The following is a 23,111-nucleotide window of genomic DNA, read 5'->3' on the forward strand; positions in this document are numbered from 1 at the left end:
TGGATTATTCTTTAGCCTTATATATATATTTTTTATTATGTATTGCATTCAAGAAAAATACTTGAGAAGTTTTTCACATCAGAAATTTGACATTAATTTACAATCTTAGAAAAGGCTACTAAAAATGAATTATTCGTAAAACAGTACATTAGCAACAATATTCAAAAACAGTTTTTTAAAAAAACATAATAAATCATACTTCTTACCAGCAAAAAGTTATCTTACAGTTTCAGATGAGAGAAAAAGATACATGATTCTACCAGAAATTGTTGGAATATAATAATAAACTTTAATATACTGTAGTAATTTACCTTCCTATTATGTTATTGTAGTAGATCCTGGAATTCCAGTAGCTGTCTAAAGAACACACAGTGATAATATATGGTTTGTTCCTAGTTTGTTTGCAGAAATACAAACACTAAATCAAAATTAGAATGCTAAAGCCTGAACCTAGAAGACAATTAGGCTACTAAACAGAATCAATAAATGCAAAATGAAGCTCTGGATGTATCCAGACTAAGCTGTTTCCCACCTAATAACCAGTATTCAAAGTCCTGTTAGGCTGAGTAAAATATTTTAAAATATTTTGTCCTAAAATCAGGTAGTATCAATATGAGACTAAAATACTTTTAGATTATGCAGAAACACCTCTTCTGAAGTATGTTTTTCAACCAGGAGTCTTTCAAGAGTACAGCCTATTATGTATTGCAGAGAGTTCTGTCTTTTCTTGCATTGCAGTGGCAGCTCAAACAAGCAAAGATTTTAATTTGGTGTTGTTAACTTTGGAACAGCAGGCAGCTGAGAAGTTTAAAACAATTTAGAGAAGTGCAAGAAGAAGAGAACCTATCTGAAGTGTATTCTAATTTCAAGAATAATAAACAAAAATAGTGATGTCTTTTAAGTGATGTCTAAGGGATCTCTGGAGACTGTCCAGTCTCTGTGCTCTGGGCCACACAGCTGACTCCCTGTGAGTGCAGGACCCGATGTGAACATCTCAAATGTAGTTTCTCTGCTTCAGTCCCTTTCCTTCTGTTCCCCTATCCTTTATAACATCACAATTTGACCAAACCTAGTAGACATAATAGATGGTATGAGATTTCCTAAATGTCATTCACCGTTTGGTTCAGACAAGACTGATGCAGAGCACTCTTAACATTTCTCAGCCATTTTGCACTTGTTTCACACAGCTGAAATTCACTACAAAAGGTGCTAGGCAGTCAAGAACCATCTCTTTTGTGCTTCTGTCTTCTGCAAAACAGGGATAATATTACAGGTTATTGAACTAACTGAATAAAATACCACTATTTAGTCTAGTAGAATATTTCAGCCTCCTCCCAGATGAAAATAAAGCCTTTCTACTACCTCTCAGCTCCAAAATATTTACTATTGTGATGCCACTTTATCTTTTATTCTGAGTACAGCCACTCCTTCTGACAATTTATATAGGACCATCTGCATAAGCAAAGAACAGTTTTCCATTTCCTCTGGTTCTGAACGGCTCTGATTTAAAAAGACAGAGCTTAAGGATATAAACAGGACAGTGAGGGCAGAGAACTACTCTGGGGAAACAGCAAGGAGAAGCATCCCTAGCAAAGTAGACAGTGCGAATTTTTTTTCCACTGGCACAGCTCTTCACTGTATTCTCCCTCAGTTTGAGAGCCCAGCAAGGTGAAATTCTGGAAGGGTGGTTTGTAGCTCTTTTTAAGGCTCAAAATCAGATAAAATATAAGGTAAAGTTAAGGTCTACCTTGCACCCATCAGAAGTGATTGACCTGGACCTAACAACCACTGAAAACTAACATGATTTTCTATTTTAAGAAGCAATTATTCTAAGCAATTATTTCCTTAGTCAATAACTGAAAAATAGGTCACCTGTTACTCTATAGAGTAGCTATAGATTTATTCAAATCCAGGGATTTTATATGAGAAGAATTTTGCATCTTCTCTTCAGTGACTTCCAATGCTGTTATAAAAATTTTTAGATAAATCACAGACTCAGTTGGATCTTTTTCCTCATACTTTCAACTGTCACAGGCCACTATTGTGCCACTATATATACTTAACTCTATACACTCATGAGTGATTAACTGGTATCACATTCATGTTCATATTAACATGTGCAGTTTGAAATAAACACAGCTGCATTTATGTCAATGATTTTATATTCAAATATATCTGATTATGCTGAAATAAACACAGCTGCATTTATTTCAGTGATTGTACATTCAGAGAAGGATATTTGTTCAGTGTAATGCAATGTTCCTTCACACTGGCAGGGACATTGCTATTCTTTCTTGTATTTCCCTCTATCATTTTTCCAGATGGAAAATTTTGAACAGAGCCAGAAAAATGGAAACTGGAAAAATTTTATTTCAGAACCTGGCATATATAAAAATCCTTCTGCTTATTCTCAAAAATTACTTTAAAATCTTTGCATAAAGTATGTTTGTTGCTGATTTGTTTTTTTAATTCCTTCTCTGTCAAAAAGTAATCTTACAAAAGCCCCAAAAAACCTGAAAGTCTGATGGAAATGTAAGTTCCAGGAATGTATAGTGTGAAATCTTAAGAATGGATGTGCAGCAGGTGTGTTTCTGGACAGCTGTTGTTAATGTTAGCACACCAGCTTCAACCTCTATCTTCCTAAGAAAACTACTTTCACTGGAAACAATAACTGTAAGATTTTCCTTCCTACTATCTGATCAAATTATAGCTTTGCATTATCTTAATTTGGGCTTGTAACTATGACCTGTAATCTATATTTAGAAAATAATAAAAGATTATCATATGTACTAAAAGCGATTAACCATTTAACTAGATGTACCTGCCAGGTGAGATCAAGGTCTTCCCCAGTAACCACTAGAAATGGATCCCTACAGAAGAGCATGGGAACAAAACCATCATTTTGGGATACTCCCCCAGAATACCCCCATTTACAATGTACAGTTTATGAAACTTCTGAGCCAGAGATGGTTCCAGTGTTTAGTAGCTCTCAACACATTTTTCTTCCCTGGTCTTGTCAGTTGTTTAGGTTTCTTTTTTTGCTTGAAAGCATGACACACTTTCAGCATCCACAGTATCCTGCAGGACAAAGCTCCACAGATCAATGAAACAATATGTGAGGAACCTTTGTTTGCTTTCTACACATTACCTGCTACTGTCATTTCATGGGCCTTCGGTTTTGTACAAAGAGAACAGAGTTTCATACTCATTGGCATTTTAGCTAAGAATTATGATTTTACAGACCTCTAATATATTCTTCCTCAGTTGTCTCTTTTCCAGAGTAAGGGCTCCTATTCTATTTGGTTGTTCCTCATACAGAGGCTGTTGAAAATCTGATGAAACATGCAATTATGATGTTTCTGCTTCCATTTCCAGTTGCTTATTCCAGTCATTCTCAGGTCAGGCAAACAGCAAATCAACTCGTGTGCTTGTATTCTAGCTGAGGAGATGCAAAGATGTGGTAAGAGGCAGGAGGGAAAGGGTAAGTCTTGCAGAAGGTAGCATGATAATCACAAGATAAGCTCACTGTGAGAACTATAAGCAGGAGACCAACTGCAATTAACTTCCTTCTTCTTTACTGATGCTATTGTACTAATACTCCTTGCATTGTCATTAGCTCCATAAGTCATTAATATCTCTTTCCCACAAGTTAAGATACTCAATACCGTATTTGTTAGCTGGTATCACATCAACACTCCCCCATTTGTACAAACATCTTCCATACTCTAATCTGTTTAGATATTTAAAAGGTTAATATTTAGTTCCATTTGCAATGCTGACCTAGCAAGAAAGAAACTAATTTGGCATTACAGCAGTAACATCAATTTCCCATGTAACTTTAGTAATGCATTTACTGGAAAGAGATTAATATCAATTCCATAAATCATTCACATGCTTTTTCCGGAGTTTGAGACATCTGAGTAATGTCATATATGTTAACTGATATCACTCTGTGCATGCTACATCCATTAATCTATGCCTAGGGTCATCATGAAAAAAAAATAAAAAAATAATAAAAAAAAATTTCTTATGTTTTTGTGACTTCTAAGTTGCAGTAAACCTAAGGTATTGATGATACTCTCATAGAATAACACTGCTGTGAACTGGGAACAAACCTTTTTTCTAAAAAAGGGAAACATTTGTTGCATTATCCTGACTGGTAGCAAGAACCGTTGAATCTCTTCATGAGAAATGTAGCATAAATTACTGTCAACAAATAAGGAAATGACTAAAATGAAGTGTTTCATTAATCAGACACACCTCAATGCCACAGAAGTAGGCAGAAAACAGACATCAGTACTGAAATAATATATTGACTTTCATTTCTTCTGTTTCTACATTGCACATCAGCACTCTTGCAGAAGTGAAACCCAAAAGAGTCTCTACCTGAATTAGTGATCCTAGATATTCATGACATCTTATACAGGGAATTTAGAATGACAACCAGTTTTTTGCTCCAAAACACAGTTTAGTCTATTACTAAAAGTGTTCACACTGGAAGAAAGTAGCTTTAAACAGCTTTTGCACCTCTTAATTTCTCTATAATGTGCCAGTGTGACATTTGCCCACGTTACTTTCTTCCTGCTGTAGGATATCACAGTAGTGCCAGGAAAATCAAGGTGAAGAATGGTATTTCCATTTACCTAGATGAAAATGCAGGTGGGATCAGTTTGTTTAACAATATTGGAAGCATGTTACAATTGTGTATTAGATGGCCAAAATGCAACTATTACCTATGGGGGGGTTCAGTTTTCCTTTGAACACCTTGCTAACAGTGTCGTCTTCTGTGTTGTCTTAGTTTCCATTTTTAAATGTTTTAGAAACAAAAAATGTCCATTTCAGAAAATGTTTTGCAACTCAGACTTTACAGTATTTTATTAATCACAATTAAGAATAACCTCAGCTAATTTTAGCTGTCTAAACTTACACACCAAGTCTTAGAAGCTGGGATATAGGCACCTCCAAAGGGCAATTCATCCTACATGATCTTTGTTTTTTGTTCAAGAGATTTCTTTCATGGTAAAGCTCAATGGCCTATTTCATGCCTGTAAGTGGTTACAAGGAGATCAGCGGAATTACAATCACTTACTGCAATTCTGAGTGTTGTGCAAAGTGTTTTATAAGTACATTACCCTAGTTTTGAAATAGAGAAAGATATTTAAAACCTTAACAGAAACGATATGAGAGTACTTCTCAGTCACATGAGATCTCTTAGTACATTGTAAACCCTAACTTTTTCCAAATTAGTGACATCATTTGCAACCCATCAGCACTGAATTTTTTTATCAGTTTCCAATACAAAATTCAAGGTCCCTTCCAACCAGAATGATTCTATGATTCTCTGATTCTATGATTCTGTATTTTATAAACCTGCTGTAGGAAAAGACAAGCTAATGTTTGTCTAACATTTTCACTGCAGGGTGGTGCTACCTCAGTCAACATAATAATATGAGGTTTACAGTAACTGAGATTGAATCTAAAATGTTACAAAACCTTAATTACAACCTTTTGAACACAAACCACAATACACAAATTACCCAATCATAACATTTTTTCATTAAAAAATAAGAATTCATCCAAAGGATAGAAGATTTAATGACTCTTGGCGGAGTTCCACTTTCTGGTTGAAATGAGAATAAAAGCAGACGGCAGCTTCATTTCTAATTTCAAGAAACACAGTATTTTTTAACATTTAAACAGCATTATATTTGACTAACAAGCCAAAATATGTTTTTTCAAAACCTTATAAAAAGCCCCTGTATTTAACAGTATGAACGCTGAGATTTACGAACCTCTGTGAGCCAACACTGTTCCTTCAATCCTTAAAAGTAATTATAAACCATACAATTTGGGCCACAAGCAGCAGAAATGGTTGAGCTGGTTCTCTGCACTAAGGGGTTGAACTGGCATCAGTGCCATAAAAATACTGGCTTAATTTTAAGGACTGAGACACTTCCTTCATGTTTTCTTTGTCCACGTTGCAAACTACATGTGAAAGGCTTTGCGTGTGTCATGTAAAATTAATAAATTAAATAATTGTTACCTCATGCAGAAGCAAAGCTACTGCAGTTGAAGCTTTGCTTCTGCATGAGGTAACAACTATTTAATTATTATGTCATGTAAGTTATGTAAGTTCCCAGAAAAAAAAATAAATACTGTTTCCCAACCCTGGAGGTATCATCTCCACAAACATCCCTTCCAGGAAAAAATGACTAAGCAAATAAAAACAAATCTTACCCACAACACAGAAAAGGCTGCTGACTAAATTGATGCCATCAGAAATAACATGCACTAAGCCAACACATGACAGGAGGGGCAGCTCCCTAAGCTAAACTTTAAAGTTATTTGGATCCACACAAAATAAAATGTCTGAAATACCAATTTGCCTTGATTGTACGATGCCAGATTCCCCAAAGAATGATTTGACACCAAAATCTGGGCCTGACTCAATGAGGAAGGACTTTTTGTATAGCCAGAGTGAATACATCCTTTCCCCTGCAGCACTAAATTCTGCAAAATTCCCAGTTTTGCCAGAACAGATAAGATGAGAAGGGAACATTTGTACAGCACTGCATTGCAGCTAAACTGAAACTGTGTTAATAATTTAATACATTAATGCATAATAGGAAAATGTATACATTTCAAATGTGACATCAATTTCCTTTAAATTGGTTCTATGCATATAGGAGTGCTTCCACTTGTTCCTGAAACTAACTCGTGTTTCTTCTGAAAACTGACATTATCAAAAATTATGTTGCAGTACGTAAGAAATCTGAATTTTCATCAGTTTCGTTTATGTTAATGATAAATTAATGTAAAAAATTTATTTCAGAAGTATATATTCTTTAATATTAAGAGAGATAACAGGGAAGATCCATCCATTTAGAATGGTAGCTTGAACTATGGGAAACATAAATTAAAAATTCTCACATACTTGCAAGTTGATAATTCTCTCTCTCCTTCACTCTTATTTACAAGACAAAGGGTTCAACCACATTTCTCCATTTTCAATAATTGTGTTTTACCACAATGATGCCTTCCCTGGTATGAGATTCATTAAAGGTGAGTGTATACTACAAACTGGTCAGGTAGCTCTTCTTCTGAAAAAGCATCTAGACAGTATAATGGATCCTAAATTTTATAGAAGTCAGCAGTGCCATGCTATTGTGACAGAGACTGGACTGTCACGTGGAGGAAGTAAAGAGACTGCAGGGCATGTCATGTAATGAGCTCTACATAGTATTAGCACCAGCTTCTCCACGTATCATGTTCACCTTGGACCATTGCCTGTCAAACAAGACATATAACAGCTGGAGAAAGACCAGAGGAAATCAAGAATGATGGAAAAATTGGACAATGTGACCACTAAGGAACTGTGGGGAAAAAAAAAACAAAACAGTTATTTAACCTGAGGAGGGAAAGGCCAAGGAAAGATATGTTAGCAGCTTTCCATAAGTCAAATAAGGAAGGAACAATCTGCTTTCTGTGTGTACAGAACTGGACAAGAATTAATGCCTTTTTGGTAAGAACATTTCTAAATAGAAAGAAAATGTTTCTCATACTGAGCAAATTGCAGCATTAGAATGGATTGCTGCTTTCTCATTGACACTTTCCTCACTGAAAGTCTCTGAAAAGGACAGATACATATACTTCAGGAATGGCAAAAATAGTATATTTTGCCTCTTAACAACAAAATGGACTAAAAAGAAATCTCAATGCCCATTTCAATTCTGTATTTTATGATTTTTTGAAAGCAAGGCACCTCAAAACAGCAAACTGGACGTTGGTTTTCAGACTACATAAAACCACAACTCTCTGTCTCAAACAAATTCCTACCCATCAACACTATTTAATACAATCATGACAACCATTACAAAAATGAAACAGCATTTCTTCTGTATGTGTTCATCTTTTCACCACTGTCCAGCCAGTTGTGCTCTATCCTAATGTAGCTTCATTAAGGCCACGTTAGAGTGAAAAAGTTCTGAAGTTCTACTCTAGTTACACTAGATACAGGCTCTGCCTCTACCACATGCTATAATTGTCTGAATATATAAAGTATGAAAATAATCTTTGAACTGAATAAATGTTTTAATTTAAAAATAATATTATTTCTGTTGTTAAAAAAGTGGAATTCAAGCATCATGCAGTGATTCACTTTACAAATAATTTGATGGCTGCTACTGATCTTCATTGAAGAGCAGCTTACCACAGTAAAGCAAATTTCTCAACTTGGCCAATTGATTAATTTCATAAACTATTTTCTGATACAAACATTTAAAAAACTATGACTGTTATGAAACAGCATCCAAAGTATTTTAAAAAATACCTAACTCTTGTTTGAATCTTCAGAGACATACCTTAAAAATAAGATACTCTTTAGTAATCACTGCATTGTTTATACTTTTTGCATAATGTAATCAAAGTATTTAAATAAGTCATTTTAATATTTATCCTGCAAAGCGCCTTTTGTGTTTATGGTGTTTAACTGTTCTATAGGTCTGTAAGCCAGTAACCATAGAGTTAAGCTACAAATCTGGAGACACATGTACATGTGACACAAAAATTCAAACAATTATACAAATTCTTTATTTACTTACACATTCCACATGTATATAAACACATAGGATTAATTTATATTTTTTTTAATTTATATGCTAACTATAAATCTTGTAAAAATAGTTTCTCTTTCAATTTGCAGTAGCTATGTAAAGTTTATTTCTGCTTCTATGACATAAGAGATAGAAGTTCCATTAGGCTCAGCAGTACAGAGTTTGGCCACAAGAAACACCAAGAAATATATTTCAAGACAGCACGTACAGGTTTGTAAAATCTTCTAACTAAACAAGGATGAGCTTGGCACTTTACAAGAAATTATCCCAGAAAACTTACAAATTAAAATTGAAAATAACATATTTTCAATACTACTACTTTGATTAGTGGTCTACAAATACTTTATATTATAATAGAATAAAATCCAGTTATGTATCTACTTGTGTTAAGAGATGGACCTGCAGAAATGTACATTGTCAGTGAGAACAAATTTCACAATCCCTTTTCACATTTGAACAGTCTGATTTTATGTCATACTCTGACTGAAGTGAATCAGTGAGTTAGGCAGGATTTAATGTAAGTCTTCTTCAGAATTAAGACAGTTTTTATGAAGATGAGTGGTATAGTTAAAAGTGTTAACACGCCAACAACCCTGTAAGATGAAATGATGCTGAAAACACTCACCACTTTCAAAGCAGGCATCAAATACAAGGTGTCCTTTTTTGGGCTGTCCACAATAACCAGCTGGGAGAACAGTGTGCTTGCTCACGTTCCCTGCTATGGGATCATCACTTCCTATGGCATTACCTGTTGCAGTAAAAGCAAAAAAAAAAAAAAGAGCATGAACATAAACCAAATAAATATTTTTTAAAGTAGAAGGATATTCCCCCATGCTTTTTTACATATTCTGCATAGATTCGTAGAATCATAGAATATTCTGAGTTGAAAGGGACCCATCAGGATCATGGAGTCCAACTCCTGTCCCTGTGTAGGGCACCCCAAGAATCACACCATGTGCCTGAGAGCATCATCCAAATGCTTCTTGAACTCAGGCATGCTTGGTTGGTGCTGTGACCACGTCCCTGGGGAGCTTGTTCCAGTGCTCGACAACCCTCTGGGTGAAAAACCTTTTCCAGATATCCAAACTAAACCTCCCCTGATTCAGCTTCCTGCTGTTTCCCCAAGTCCTGTCGCTGGTCACAGGAGTGAAGAGATCAGTACCTGCCCCATCTCTTCCCCTCACGAGGAAGCCCAACTGAACTCCTCAGCAGCAGCATCCTCACTATGAGTTTCCCACTATTAATGGGATCTTTTTTCTCTATCCTGCTGCCTATTTTAATACACCTTAAACAAAATTAGAACCTTTGAGACTGTTAAGTCTCACTCATATTTGAAATTTAAAAATGATTAGAAGAAAGAGACATGCATTCATGGAGGAGTGTGATTATCCAAGCCTTGCTTGCTTAGGAAACAAAACTCAGAAAAATAAGTTAAATACAGGGGGGAAAAAAAAAAAAAAAAAAAAAAAAGGTAAAACTTGGGTTTTATTTCGTAATAAAATATACAAGGACATAAACTGTCCTTCCAGTCAAATTACACTGTCTAACAAATGGCAGTATGCAAAAAAAATGTTTCCAAATAGGGATGGAAGAACATAGGGATTTTTTCATTTAAGAAATGTACAAGAGAGTAAGTTAATATTTGTATATTATATTATACATTAATATTATAGTATAGTGAAAGAAACACACAATAGTATAACTAGCTTTTATTTCTGCTGACATTGCCTCAACATTTTCTTTCCTATTTACTGTTTGGACAACTAATATTGAACAATTGAAAAAGCATCTTCTGTGTTACAAAAAAATTGAAGGGAAGTGTACGTCTTCAAGTGCAGAAGGCATGTGATGGAATAATGGCATGATAATATCTTATTTCACCCTGATAAATGGGGCTACTAAGGCTTCCAGAAACAGACTTTTGGTCTGTCTTGATTTTTTTGACATTTAAATGGGTTACGGGAGATGATGAATGTGACATAAAGCTCCATTTGTTTTATTTTTATATTGAAAACTATTTCACACAAATGTTACAAGCAATTCATATTGGCCCTGAATGATGAAAACAGCTTATTAATTAAAACTGACCTTTCCATACATAAATGTATTCCACCTCTTGAGGCAAAACACCTTAGCTGAGGTAACAAATTACGTATTAGTGACACCACAGTTAAAGGGTCTGTCAGGCTTTCTATTAAATACCCATATTTTCAGAGGTATATAAATCCCACAGTAAAAAATATGTATATCCAGGTCAATACTCGGCCTATAAATCCCCAGTCTTCCCAGGGAAGAAATTTGAAACTTACACTCTTTGAGAAGCACTAGAACAGAACAAAAAGAATTTAGACCTCTTCTTACTTTATCATAATCCAAGAAGTTAGTTATTAAGTAATGCATGCTATTATTTTTTAGTAAAATTATTATTTGCAACATCAAGTTTATTTGTTTTAGACTGAATCATTACCCACAGACAGTCATCAGTGGCATTTTCACTGTTTTCTTTAAAGGTAAATCTGCTACTTACGATGTTTTTAGCTAGATATTTTTTACCAGCATGCTAATCCAATTTGTTTAAAGGCTGGTAACACCAGAGGCAGACTTAGACTTGGATGGGTCATCTGAGTATCTGTATGGCCATGATTGTGTCACTTAACCTGATTGATCCCTCTGCATCATGCAAACTGTAATTCAGAACAGCAGCCACAGGAAAACCACATCCATGGCTTCAGTTAAGTGTCACTTGAATTAAAAGCCCCCATATACCTGTTGCAGGTAGTCAAGTTAATCATTTGTAAACCAACACATGGAATCAAGGCTACAGAGAAAAAATATGGGGAAAACCTGGAGATCACCATCAAGAACACATGAGCTGCCAGGGAGCAAAGTGAAAGAATGGGAGGCAGGGAGTGAAATGAATAAAGCACTGTGATGACTGAACTCCTGTGTAAGTCTCAGCTAAAAGTAATCGGCTTCTTGCAATTCTCAAAAGATAGCTGGGGAACACTCTTTAGACCAAGAGGAAGAAACTAGAAAAGATTACATTCATAATACTGCCACCACAAGACAGTGTAGGAAAAGCATGCAGAGGACAGAGCTACATCCCCCTCTCCAGCTGACAAAGGAGAATATCTGCCAATGGAGTCTCTTTACATGCCGCAGAAGGAAGCTGTCAAGTTACTGTGTCCGAGCAAAAAGTTTCCATCTGCTCCTCCTGGCCTAACGCAGCCATTCAGGAAAGAGAATAAATTAATCAAATAGTTTATAAATCATAGACTTTGAATTATATTACTCTCTCCTGTGTTCTTTATTACACAGTACTTTGAACGTTCAGAATGTACTGTTGTTATTTTTTGAGTTATGTTATCTTTAGTTAATCTCTAAACATGCAAAACTGCAGTCTTTGAACTTCAGGTTATTCAGCACAACAGCATCATTTGCCTTCTGGCATGCTCTCCTTGGGTGATAAAGAAAAGGCCAGGCTGCTGGCTGAAACACAGCCTGCATGGCTGGATTACTAGATTATAAAACATGGCTTCACGCTTGTCTGTTCAGCAGATGCAGCGAGTGTTGCTGAGAATACATTATCACCTCCAACAGGAGGGGACTGTTCTTCTGTGCCCTAAGTCCTCTGGCCAATAAAGAGATACTGTCCTCACTACTGGAGAGCCCTCAGTAGATTTTCCTGGCTGAAGGCAGGGATGTACGACATGACATGAACTTGGTAGGGAAAGGAAATAGTACTTCAATCTGAAACAAACTGAATGGGAAAGAGCAGAATTAACTGAAGTACATCCTGCACATCACACTTAAGGAGATCAGATTCTCCTTTGAAAAAAAGAGAAAAGGTTAGATAAGACAAGCAAAGGCAAAAGTAACTTAGCAAAGACATTTTTCAGACTGCAGATCTTATTTTGTCAATTATTTTTCTTATAGGTCATAAGACACATAGCTATTTTATTCTAACCCTTCATAGCTTAAATTCCTGGAGTCTCCAGCAAATCCCTAGGATTTACTTTTACCACAGTATTAAACTTTAATGGTAATTTTCTATCAGGTATAAAAAGCGTAGGTGTCTGAAATCTCTGTAAGTATCTAAGATTTTGAAGTAAAACCCAGACAGAAAATCTAAACACACTGCAGAGACGATTGTCATTCTGAAATGAACTTAATTCACAGTCCCTGTAATCTGGAAAGAAACAGAAGAAATTATGGTAAAACTACAAATCCCAGGGTTTGGGAGAATACCCAGAGTGGTACCAACCCCACCTGCTGCCTCACATTCAGGTCCTGTGCCCACACTGTCACCATTACCTATTTCAAATGTCAAGCAGAACAAGGAAAATGTTGGATTATCACAGACACCACCATGAAACAGCCTAGTCCAGTTCTAAAAAATAGTAATGTTGCACTGAGCTTTGCAGAGGTTCTGAAAGGACTCTGATAAAATAAACTGCAAGCTCACTGTTATAGACTCAAAAAAGCTTGTGGTAGGTTGTATAAATAGGAAGAAAAGACTGAAATTTCTTGTTTCAGTAATTTAAAAAAAAAAAATTGTACCACACAAGTTACTGACTAACATGCCATTCTTTTTTTCTTTTGACTTAGACATCATAAGTACAACTAAATACCTCATACTTCTTTAGATGGACATACCCAAACTGATTTACTCTAGCAGAAGGCTAGATGGCATGAGTGTGTCAGTCAAACCTGAGAGTGGCAAAAGTCTTGTTCTTCACTGTAAACATGTCAAAGCAAAATGGCAAGTGAAGATGTCACACTGAGTCCCTACAAAAAGCTTGGTGGTACCACCCAGAGCACTTTGTTTAAACACTCATATTGAGCAGACAGCAGGCAGTCCAAAGCAAGAACAAAAAAGTACATAAGGGACTTAGCCCAAAACCAACCCAACAACTTATTACCTGATCAACATGATGAGAAATCTCCACTGTCTGGTCCACTCAAATAACCTAGATCCAGACAGAGATACAATTATCAGTCCAAGATTAGCTATAGCTCCTTTCCAAAATCTAGTGGAGGACACTGATCTGAAGACAACATCTGCGGGAAGCCCCAGCTATATTTTTAATAAAGAATGTTGACATTCTGAAGGCAATAGAAGATTATTTGGTCTGTGCCATCACTACTCCCGAACATGGTAAGTTCTACAATTTACTGTAACTCCTGTTGATCTATGCATTTATGAATTTTTGCCCTTCCTTCACCTTCCTTGGCCTCCCTTTCCCTTCTTTCCCTTCATTGCCCTTCCTTGATTTTTCTTCCCTTGCTTTCCCATCCTTTCCCTTAGACATTAGGAGGGAAGTCTTCACTATGAGAGTGCTGAGACACTGCAACATGTTTCCCAGGGAAGTTGTGGAAGCCCCATCCCTGGAAGTGTTCAAGGCCTGGTTGGATTGGGCTCTGAACAACTTGGTCTAGTGGGAGGTGTCCCTGCCCATGCAGGGGGGTTGGATCTAGATGATCTTTAAGGTCCCTTCTGACCCAAACCAGTCTGTGAAACCATTCTATGATTCTATGACATAACTTCTTGTCAGAGGCAAATGGCAATGGAATTTTTTCTATCACTTTGGAGAAAATTAAATAGTCCAATAAGTTATGAACAGTTTTTCCTCATGAAAATAAAAATCAATTAATCATTTGAACTCAGTATACAAGAAAAAAAAAATAATGTTCATTACTTTTTTTACTCTACTTACAATCTCTAACCTCTTCACTAAAATACCCATCAGAAATAAAACAAAAATACTGAAAAAATGGTAGTTCCAAAGATGTTAACTGAAAATGTTTATTTAAAAACATTGCTAGAATCAGTGAATTTTGTCTGATATACAGATTTATTCTTTAACAAGTATTTGGCACCTTGATAATATCAAAGATATCACATGGTGCAACAGTTGCTATAGTAGCAATACTTCTTTAAACAAAAAACAGATCAAACAAAAGCATAAAACATACAAATTGTAAACAAAAATATGCATCTCATACAGCCCCAACTAGCAGAGAGAAGAGAAAAAAACAGCTACAGAGCTCAAAAGCAAGCAGCTTGGTGAGGCTCAACACAGGCCAGCTGTGGTACTACACCAGGCCTACTGGTCAGAGGTATTTTGATTTTTCAGTATCCAAGTGTGACAAATAGTATGGATCTACTTTGTGTGGATGCACCTGTCCAAATAAAAAGATGCATTTGATTATCACCAAGGAAGTCTAGCATTCAGGAGATTTTAATTCAACTCCTGACTCAACCACTAATATCTGTAGGCTGGTAATGAATCTTTATCCATGGGAAGTCAGGCTTTCCACGACGACTCCACAGAGCCGTAAATCCTGAAGGGAAACCCAGCAGCAGTTTTACACAGCACCCTCTTTCTCCCAAGATCCTGTGCTTCCCAGATGATTGGAAGAGAGTTAATTGCACACTGCTGCAACTGCTTGGGATGCCACCATGAGCGTGGTAAGTGAGCACTAGGCAACCTAATTTCACAGACAATTTCCATCCTAGGCATCACCCACCACAATTAATGCATCCTTCTTTGGGTTGAACATCTATTTTTCCTTGGCTTTTGAATATGTGTAATTAAAGGATATGGGTTTACCCTGGGTTTTTATTTATATTTTGTTAAGAGGTAGGCATGTCTCTGCCAGTCATTTTAGGCAACTGCAGTTTCTGACAGTTAATTTCTTCACTTTGGAGTTGAAATCTTCTTGACTATTACAAATTTAAAATAATTTGGGGATTTCAGTACTACTCCTGGAATAATTTATTCCCTGAGGTTGCTGAAATCAATTACACTATTAATTACTGCCATAATTATAATTACTCATTGAAACAACTCCTTTAACTTCTTATCTGAGAATAGCATCTTTGCCCCTACTTTCCAAAACAGTCCACTCCAAAAAAGTAGTATTTTAAGCAAGTGAGAATTTCTCCCACCCAAGCACTGCCTGCTCACATGGTTGAATTTACTTTTTAGTTAAGAAACATTTTAACAGAATCTAGTATTTCATGTCAAATAATTCGATCATTGCAGTGTTTTATTTTATTCACAAAGTGCTGTATAGAGAAAGATTTAAATATTGTTTCAGAACTCCTGTTTTCTAACATAAAAATGTCAGCAAAGCAAATTTGTTCTATTAACTCTCTTGCATCAGCAACATAAAAACAGGAATTTAACTACAGAGAACACTATTAACTAATACACCATATTCAGCAGTTTTTTAACTAAGCAAATGTTGATACAATATTTATAGGAATATAAAATGTATATAAATTATTTCAAATGTTCAGAACACGAGCCAAACCTATCTCCAAAAAGGCTTATATACAGAAAGCTCTTAGATCAAATTACTGATTATTTGCACTGCTTAGAAACAAAATAACCAGCAGATATACGGTGTTCTGTGTAGCTACCAAATATCTGTTGTTCTGCAGTGCTACAGACCTTCAGTATAGGTAAGTAGCATGGAGACAAATTTATCTCACTTTCCTATTTTACGTGGACAGCTTCCATGAAATAATGCTGCTGCCTTTGGATTTGTAGAGGTCATGTGAGGAATTTTTCATTAATCAAGTGCATCATACTCTCTTATCTGCACTATGTATGTAGGAAAACGTGATAGTCACTTGATAGGTGTTACCAGCTCTAAAGTTTACTGTACTCGCACAGTAACTTTGCCACTTATTGCAAATGAAAACACTTCAGCAGACCTGTAATGAATCCAGCTGGGCTTTCTTTGGAATGGAATCCTGCTGCTCTGCTCTGATGATTCACAGGAACTGGCGTTCCACTTGCTTTTGAGAAGACTAAAATTCAACACTTTTCAAGGTGGTTATGAAGCAGTCTGTTTTCACTCATGATTGTGAGATCTATTGCTAAGTAAATAGCTCTACAAATTAGCACATATGTGAAATACAGTTAGATAGCTTACTTATTTAATAATAATAATAATTTAAGACACTTTCTTCTCCCACTCCCTTTTCTACACTCGATTTTTGCCAAAATAAATCTACAACATCAGCCAGTTATCCATTCTGAGAGAACAGGTACACACATGTATTTTAGAAAACAAATGTATCAGACTGCATATGTTCTGGTCTCTAACCTTAATACATTACTTAACTTAAAACAGAACCAATCATTAAAACATTTCACACATATATACATCAAACTCAGTGCCAAACATTTGCAGGATCAGAGCCCTAGATTTAATACTAAAGTCCACATCTCTGTATTTGCATAGCCTGTGACAAAATGAAATTGAAGTTGTTGCTATGATCATTATTATTATTGTCATTATTATTATGGTAGAGCGGAGATTTCCAAACCATTCTGGCATTCAAATAGTAAAATTACTTCCAAAAAGCATCTTTTAAAATCTGAATTTAAAACATGTACCACTTCTGAAATGGCAAGTTTCGCCTCTGTGGCAACATCAAGAAAATCATGAGTTTTGGGGACAATGTGACGGGGAAGCTGGGATATTAGACACATAGATATGTACCCATAACCAGCTTTCAGTTGCTTCTAAACTGCTTCACCTCTACTGTAGATAAACTGTAGAAACAGCTTGAGCCTGGAAAAACGTATGATCTCACCTACAATGCAATCCAAAATGGCAATTCTGCTCCAAGGCTCTGCGTGCCAGCTACTTTTGGGGGTTACTTGACAAATCTGTGCTGGTTTCTATAGAATCCCAGTTCTGGAAAAGGGCAGCACAATCAATCCTCCAGAAACAAGAGTGATGTAGCATGATGCCTACACCCAGATGGGTCTGCTGGAGCCAATCTGCACCCAGCAGCATCACTGCTGATTAGGGGCAGCACTGCTGGATCTGAGTGACATCAGCAGCAATTGTTTGTACCAAGCTTCTCTTCACATCCCGTAGCACCTCATTTCTCCAGGCTTGGTGCTTCCATTACCAGGGCATCCTAACTCTTTATTTAAAAGTGAGTACACAGTCATTTCACTCTGTTGCTTTTGTCTCAAAACAGCTGTTGGTGGAGGAAAGAGGAACAAACAGAAGGAAGGAAAATCTCTGAGTGTAGACAAGTTGTCCATTTCTTCTGTGAAAGAGAACGGCTTCTTTTATTAGGTGTCCCACTTGGAAAGCAGACTTCTGCTGCAGATCGGAGCTTCCCAGTCCTGTTGGTGGCCCCATGCGGAGATCAAACCAGTTACATTTTAACACAGGAAGCTGACTTTAAAAACTATTTTCATGACCGTTATATCTAAAAAGCTCAACATTAAAACCCAGAAATGCTATGTAGGCCATGCAAACGCATTCTGAGGTTGATCTGGTTTTCTGCCTGAGACTTTTGCCTATGAAATACACTGACAGCAACACTAAAGAAACCTGCAGAAACTTCTGTTCTACAAATTTCAGTGTAAAACCTATTAAAATTCTCGAGATGTCTCATTTTACTTTTTACAAATTCAAAAACCTCCTCTCACAAGCGCTAATAATTAATAGGGTGCTTTGAACTTCACTGAAAGAAAAAATGTTGGGAGGCTCGAGGTAAGTAACTTTCAAAAGCTTTGATTATTTGTCAAAGAAAAAAAAAGTGTTTGAAATATGGCTAGGATATGGTAAACCATTAAGAAGTGGCAACTGGGATACCCAACACATTTGTGTTTCCTTCTTTTTCTGAAATTATATCTTCTGGCTGTATAAAGCCTTCATTAGTATTTCTCAGGTCTCCTTATATGACAAATTATGTAACAGAAATATGATCAAAGCTGTAAGTACCAAAAATATATTAGCAGTTCTTCTTCAGTGAATTCTTCTAGTGGGGATTGTTTCCACTAGATAACTGAAGAAGTTGGAAATTAGTTGAGTATCTGTCCACAGGCAATACAGTATAATGATTATTATTTTTCTGTAGTGACTATAGTTAACTTCTATGTATCACTTCAATGACTACTTCAACTTAAGCAGTAAAACCTGAAGTAGTTAATGGCCTTACAGAGTGCTTCACATTTACCAACAAACCTTCTCTAATATCCCCTGGACTTCGAACTGCCTAAGCTAAAATGTACTGATGCTATCAGTAAGTTCTGGCAAATGTGTTTGTTGTACAAAATGCATTTTAATTTGTTTACAAATACATCCTGCAGCATTTTATAAACAACTGTAAATAGCACTTTATGGCGTGTGAACATCTGCAAGTCTGGGCCCAGTACCCTCACGGTTTTCTACTGACTCTTGAAATCACTTCCTGCTGACAGGAGGATAGAGTGGGCAGATCCATTTCAGAAAGACTGCAACATCTTTTCCCAAACACTGGAATCCAGCTATGTTTACAGGTTGGTAGTGTATAATAGGAATGTAGCCATATTGTTTACACACACTTGAAAATGCAGAAATAATGTTAGAAAGAACAATTAAATTGAAGAACTTAAACTTGCCTGGAAGATCAGAAATACCACTGATGTACGGTGCTATTTTAAAGACCATGACTAAATATTATTGTTAAAGTAATTAGCTGATGTCTCCTATTTTAAATTTCCTCATGATGAAACTGGTGAATGAGAAGTTCCAGTTATCAAAAAGGTGTATATTTAAAGACAAATAAATTAGGTTGTCTTCTTTAGTTTGGCTCTTTATTTAATAAATTAAGGCCATCTAAAAAAAAGCAGTACATTCCTGATATTAGAATGGGTTCATACCACATGTGATTAAATATATTTAAAAGAGTAACTATTCTTTTTCAAAAGAATAATCAAAACATGTCTTAAAAACAGCACAGCTCAGCACTATTGTATCAAAATCAATTAGAAAATACTGCAGAATTTACACAGAATTTGTTCTATTGGGCCCTCCTGAAATATCTGAAATACTTCTCTCAATACTATGTATTTTAGAAATGTTAATTACTACCCAAGCTTTGAGTGGGGGTCCAGCATTCAACCGTCATTTGAAGCTCTCCCCCCTGAAGCCAGGTCAGCCTGGCTGTGAATGCTTTCAAAAATTCTAACCATTCTTAATATGAACTGTGAGTTGACATCACTCTGCAAGGTATCTATCATGACATGTAAATAAACATGAAAAACTACATATTCAGCTGGGAAATCTGTTCTGATAACAAGGATCTTTGGTCTAAAGACATAAAATGATATATATATACGGGTTGTGGGGAGAATGGCTAGAAAGCAGTCCCAAGAAAAAGGACCTGAGGGTGGTAATAGATGAGAAGCTGGATATGAGCCACATCCTGGGCTGCATCAAAACAAGTGTGGCCAGCAGGGCCAGGGAGGTGATTCTGCCCCTGAACTCTGCTTTGGTGAGACCCCACCAGGAATACTGTGTACAGCTCTGAAGGCCTCAGCACAGGAATGACATGAACCTGCTGGAGAGGGTCCAGAGAAGGGCCACAATGATCAAAGGCCTGGAGCAGCTCTGCTATGAAGACAGGCTGAGCAAGTTGGGGCTGTTCAGCCTAGAGAAGAGAAGGCTCTGGGGAGACCTTACAGCACCTTCCAGTAACTGAAGGGGCTACAGGAAAGCTGGGGAGGGGGCTTTTCACCAGAGAGGGCAGTGATAGGATAACAGGTAACGGTTTTAAACTGAAGGAGGGGAGATTTAGGTTAGACATCAGGAAGAAATTCTTTACCATGAGGGTAGAGTAAGGCACTAGAATAGGTTGCCCAGGGAGGCTGTGGAATCCCTCTCCCTGGAGGTGTTTAAGGCCAGGTTGGATGAAGCTTTCTGCAGCTTGATGTAGTATGAGGTGTTCCTACTCATAGCAAGGAGGTTGGAACTTGATGTACAGCAAGTGCAATATAGTAATACTTACTATAAGTAATACTTATAGTAATACCAACTGACATGGTCTCAATGATGCACAGTACTTCTGTAATGGCTTTATTCTCCTTGCATCCATACATTAAAACTTTAATGTGTGCAAAATCCAGGATCCAGAGCTAGCTTCCTGGATCTCCTAAAGGCTGCTCCAGATCTGACATAGCATGAAGACATACTGAGCAGGCAGGAGGCACCAAGACCAAGAACATTCCTTATTTATGTTCCATGTACATCAACAGTGTCAGTGTCACTTGGCACTAAGGGGTCAGACAGGTTCTGCCAAGGGTCCCTAAAAGAACTTGTCTATCCCCTTACTGTCAGGTGATGTTCAGAAACCAAAGTTTAGGGGGAAAAGGTAATAAAACACAAACCACCCTACCATTGTTTTTTTCTACAGCCTACTTTCCATTTCCTTTCTTAAAAATGGGTCTAGATCACAACTTTGCTTCCCAAGCCCCAGTGATGCCTGAAAGCTTTGGGGTTTTTTCCTATCTTTGTGGTTCTTTGCATTTTTAATTACTCATCTGATTTCTCAAAAACAGAAGGACCCACAAATTAAGACTTGAAAAATGGCCATTGCAAAACTTAAGTGGAGATCTATCAGGAACATGCAAGAAAATGTTATTTCAGCCCAAGTTAAGACACAACATTTGGGAGAAAATTACTGATTATTTCACTGCAATGCTTAGACATGGAAAAAAGCTCTAGGCAAGGTTAAAAATAAAATACAAACACTGTAAGGTTGTATATTTGAATAATGTAGCAGAGAGCATGCTGTAAGTTTATGCACTAATCTGGAAATAGTAGGAAAGTGACATTATTTGTTAAAGAAAGTTACTAACAACAGCACAGGCACAGAAAGATTAAGTAGGTAGGAAAGCTGACAAAGTCAAGCAGCCACTGGAGATTTGTTTCCTGTTTCACAGCTCAGTCAGAGCTGATCTGCTGTGTTTAGTAATGTTGCACAACACAGTCAATGAAAATAATCACCTGCCTCATGGACAAATGTAATGTACAATAAACTTTACAGTGTGGTTTCAGGAGTTCATAAACAGCAAGGCTGAACACAGAGAATTCAAGAACCTTATGGCTAACCCACTTAGATGTAGCCTTTGTAGTACTGTTTCCCAGAGCGCAACAGCATTTCACATATTTATCACTTTTTTTTTTACCTTAAGTGGCCCCAAAATTCAAAATCAGTTCTATGGATAATGTATCTTCATTTGGAGCCACTTCTGAGGATGAAAAGCACATTCACAGCAGCTAACACAGAGGGCTAGGAAAAGGAACCTTTGGTCCAGGAACACAGATAATTTATGTATGACGCTGTGGGATATAAATATTTAGAAAAACTGTCATTATCTTTGTTTCATCCTACAAATGTTAACATCTCTACTTTTCATAACTTATTTTGGGGGCTTCTGTTTTCACATGGGTTGGAAAGACCTTACCTGTGTTTTGTTACAATGGGGAAGACCCCTGCACCTAGAGGATCCCCACTAAACTTTAGTTTCACAACAAACTTATCTTCACATACGCAGTTAGAGCCACTGTTAATACAGCCTGAATAGGAAGAGTAGTATTTGGCAGCTTCTTTAAAGAGACTTTCTCAGAATAAGGTAGAGGTGATGTGAGGCCCCTCTGGAGCCTCCAGGTCCTTCACACCTCCTAGGACAGGTCAGGCTGGTCAACCCCCAAGCTAGCAGCTTTGTGCTGCAGTTTCAATTCCATTCTTTTCATTCTAAATAAAGCAGGCCCTGGCTTCCTGCGAGAGGGGAGCTTCTGTGCCCCACCATTCTGCTCTGCTCTTCACCACGGCCACATTTGCCTCCTGTGTGGGGAGGATGGTGCACAGTGCAGGCAATCTCACCACCACCTTCTTCCTCTGCACAATGGGGCCTCCCCCACACATTGTGCTGGCTGGGTGAGCAGGGCTCTCCCTCTCTCACCTTCCTCCCCACAACAGGGCAACCCCCCTCAGACAGGGCTGGAGTGCCTGCGGGCTCTTCCCTTCTCCCTGCCTGAAGGGGCAACTCCCCATGACCACCTCTCCCCACAGGAAGATGCTCCTCATCCCCCAAGGGAAGGTGCCTTCCCTCTTCCACAGCTCCCTGGGCAGAGGCCTCTACCCCGACCCCTTCTCCACCTCAGTGCCCTCGGCCAGGAGGCATTTCCCTCCCTGTCCGCTGCGAGCCGGGCTCCATCCCCCGCACTCCCCTGCCAGCCAGGCCCCTTCCACTGCCAGAAGCCCCTGGAGAAGGGGGAGCTCTCCCCTTCTCCCCCCGCCCAGGCGACTGCGGCTGCCACTGACCCGTCTCTGCCGTCCTGCTCCTCTCCGCCATATTTGTTGTCATTCCCCCCCCCCCCCCCAACATGGCGCGAGACGCTGCCCGGGCGTCGCCATGGCAACGCACGTCAGGCCGGGGAGTCCCGCCGCTCCCCGAATGGCGGCGCGGGGAGCGCTGGGCGGGGAGCGGCGGCGGCGTGCTTGGGAGGGGTCCCCGGGAACCAGCGCCCCGAGGAGCCTGACCCGGCCCGGGACGCGGCCAAGGGCCCCGAGCACCCGCTGCCGTCATCGCTCAGGCCGGCGGCCGCCCCGGTGTTCGCGGGCGGGGGGGGGCGGCCGTGCGTGAGGGGCGGGAACGGCGGTGCGTGAGGAGAGCCCCGCCGGCCGCTGCT

The 23,111-nt window shown here is 38.0% G+C and overlaps 1 protein-coding gene across 2 annotated transcripts in view; it reads right to left on the reverse strand.

Annotated features, from left to right (window-relative positions):
* Nucleotides 1–22,779, reverse strand: part of LOC127386921 (BEN domain-containing protein 5) — a 911,971-nt gene extending 889,192 nt beyond the window's left edge. For both annotated transcript variants that reach the window (XM_051624630.1, XM_051624629.1), the window contains exons 1-2: nt 22,744–22,779; nt 9,238–9,360 (exon numbers count right to left, since the gene is read on the reverse strand). In XM_051624630.1, coding sequence (XP_051480590.1) covers nt 9,238–9,360; nt 22,744–22,774 — 154 coding nt within the window. In that variant the 5' untranslated portion in view covers nt 22,775–22,779. The remainder of the gene's footprint in view (nt 1–9,237; nt 9,361–22,743) is intronic.
* Nucleotides 22,780–23,111: the final 332 nt, after the last annotated feature.

The sequence above is a fragment of the Apus apus genome, chromosome 7 (assembly GCF_020740795.1).
Source record: "Apus apus isolate bApuApu2 chromosome 7, bApuApu2.pri.cur, whole genome shotgun sequence".
NCBI lineage: Eukaryota > Metazoa > Chordata > Aves > Apodiformes > Apodidae > Apus > Apus apus.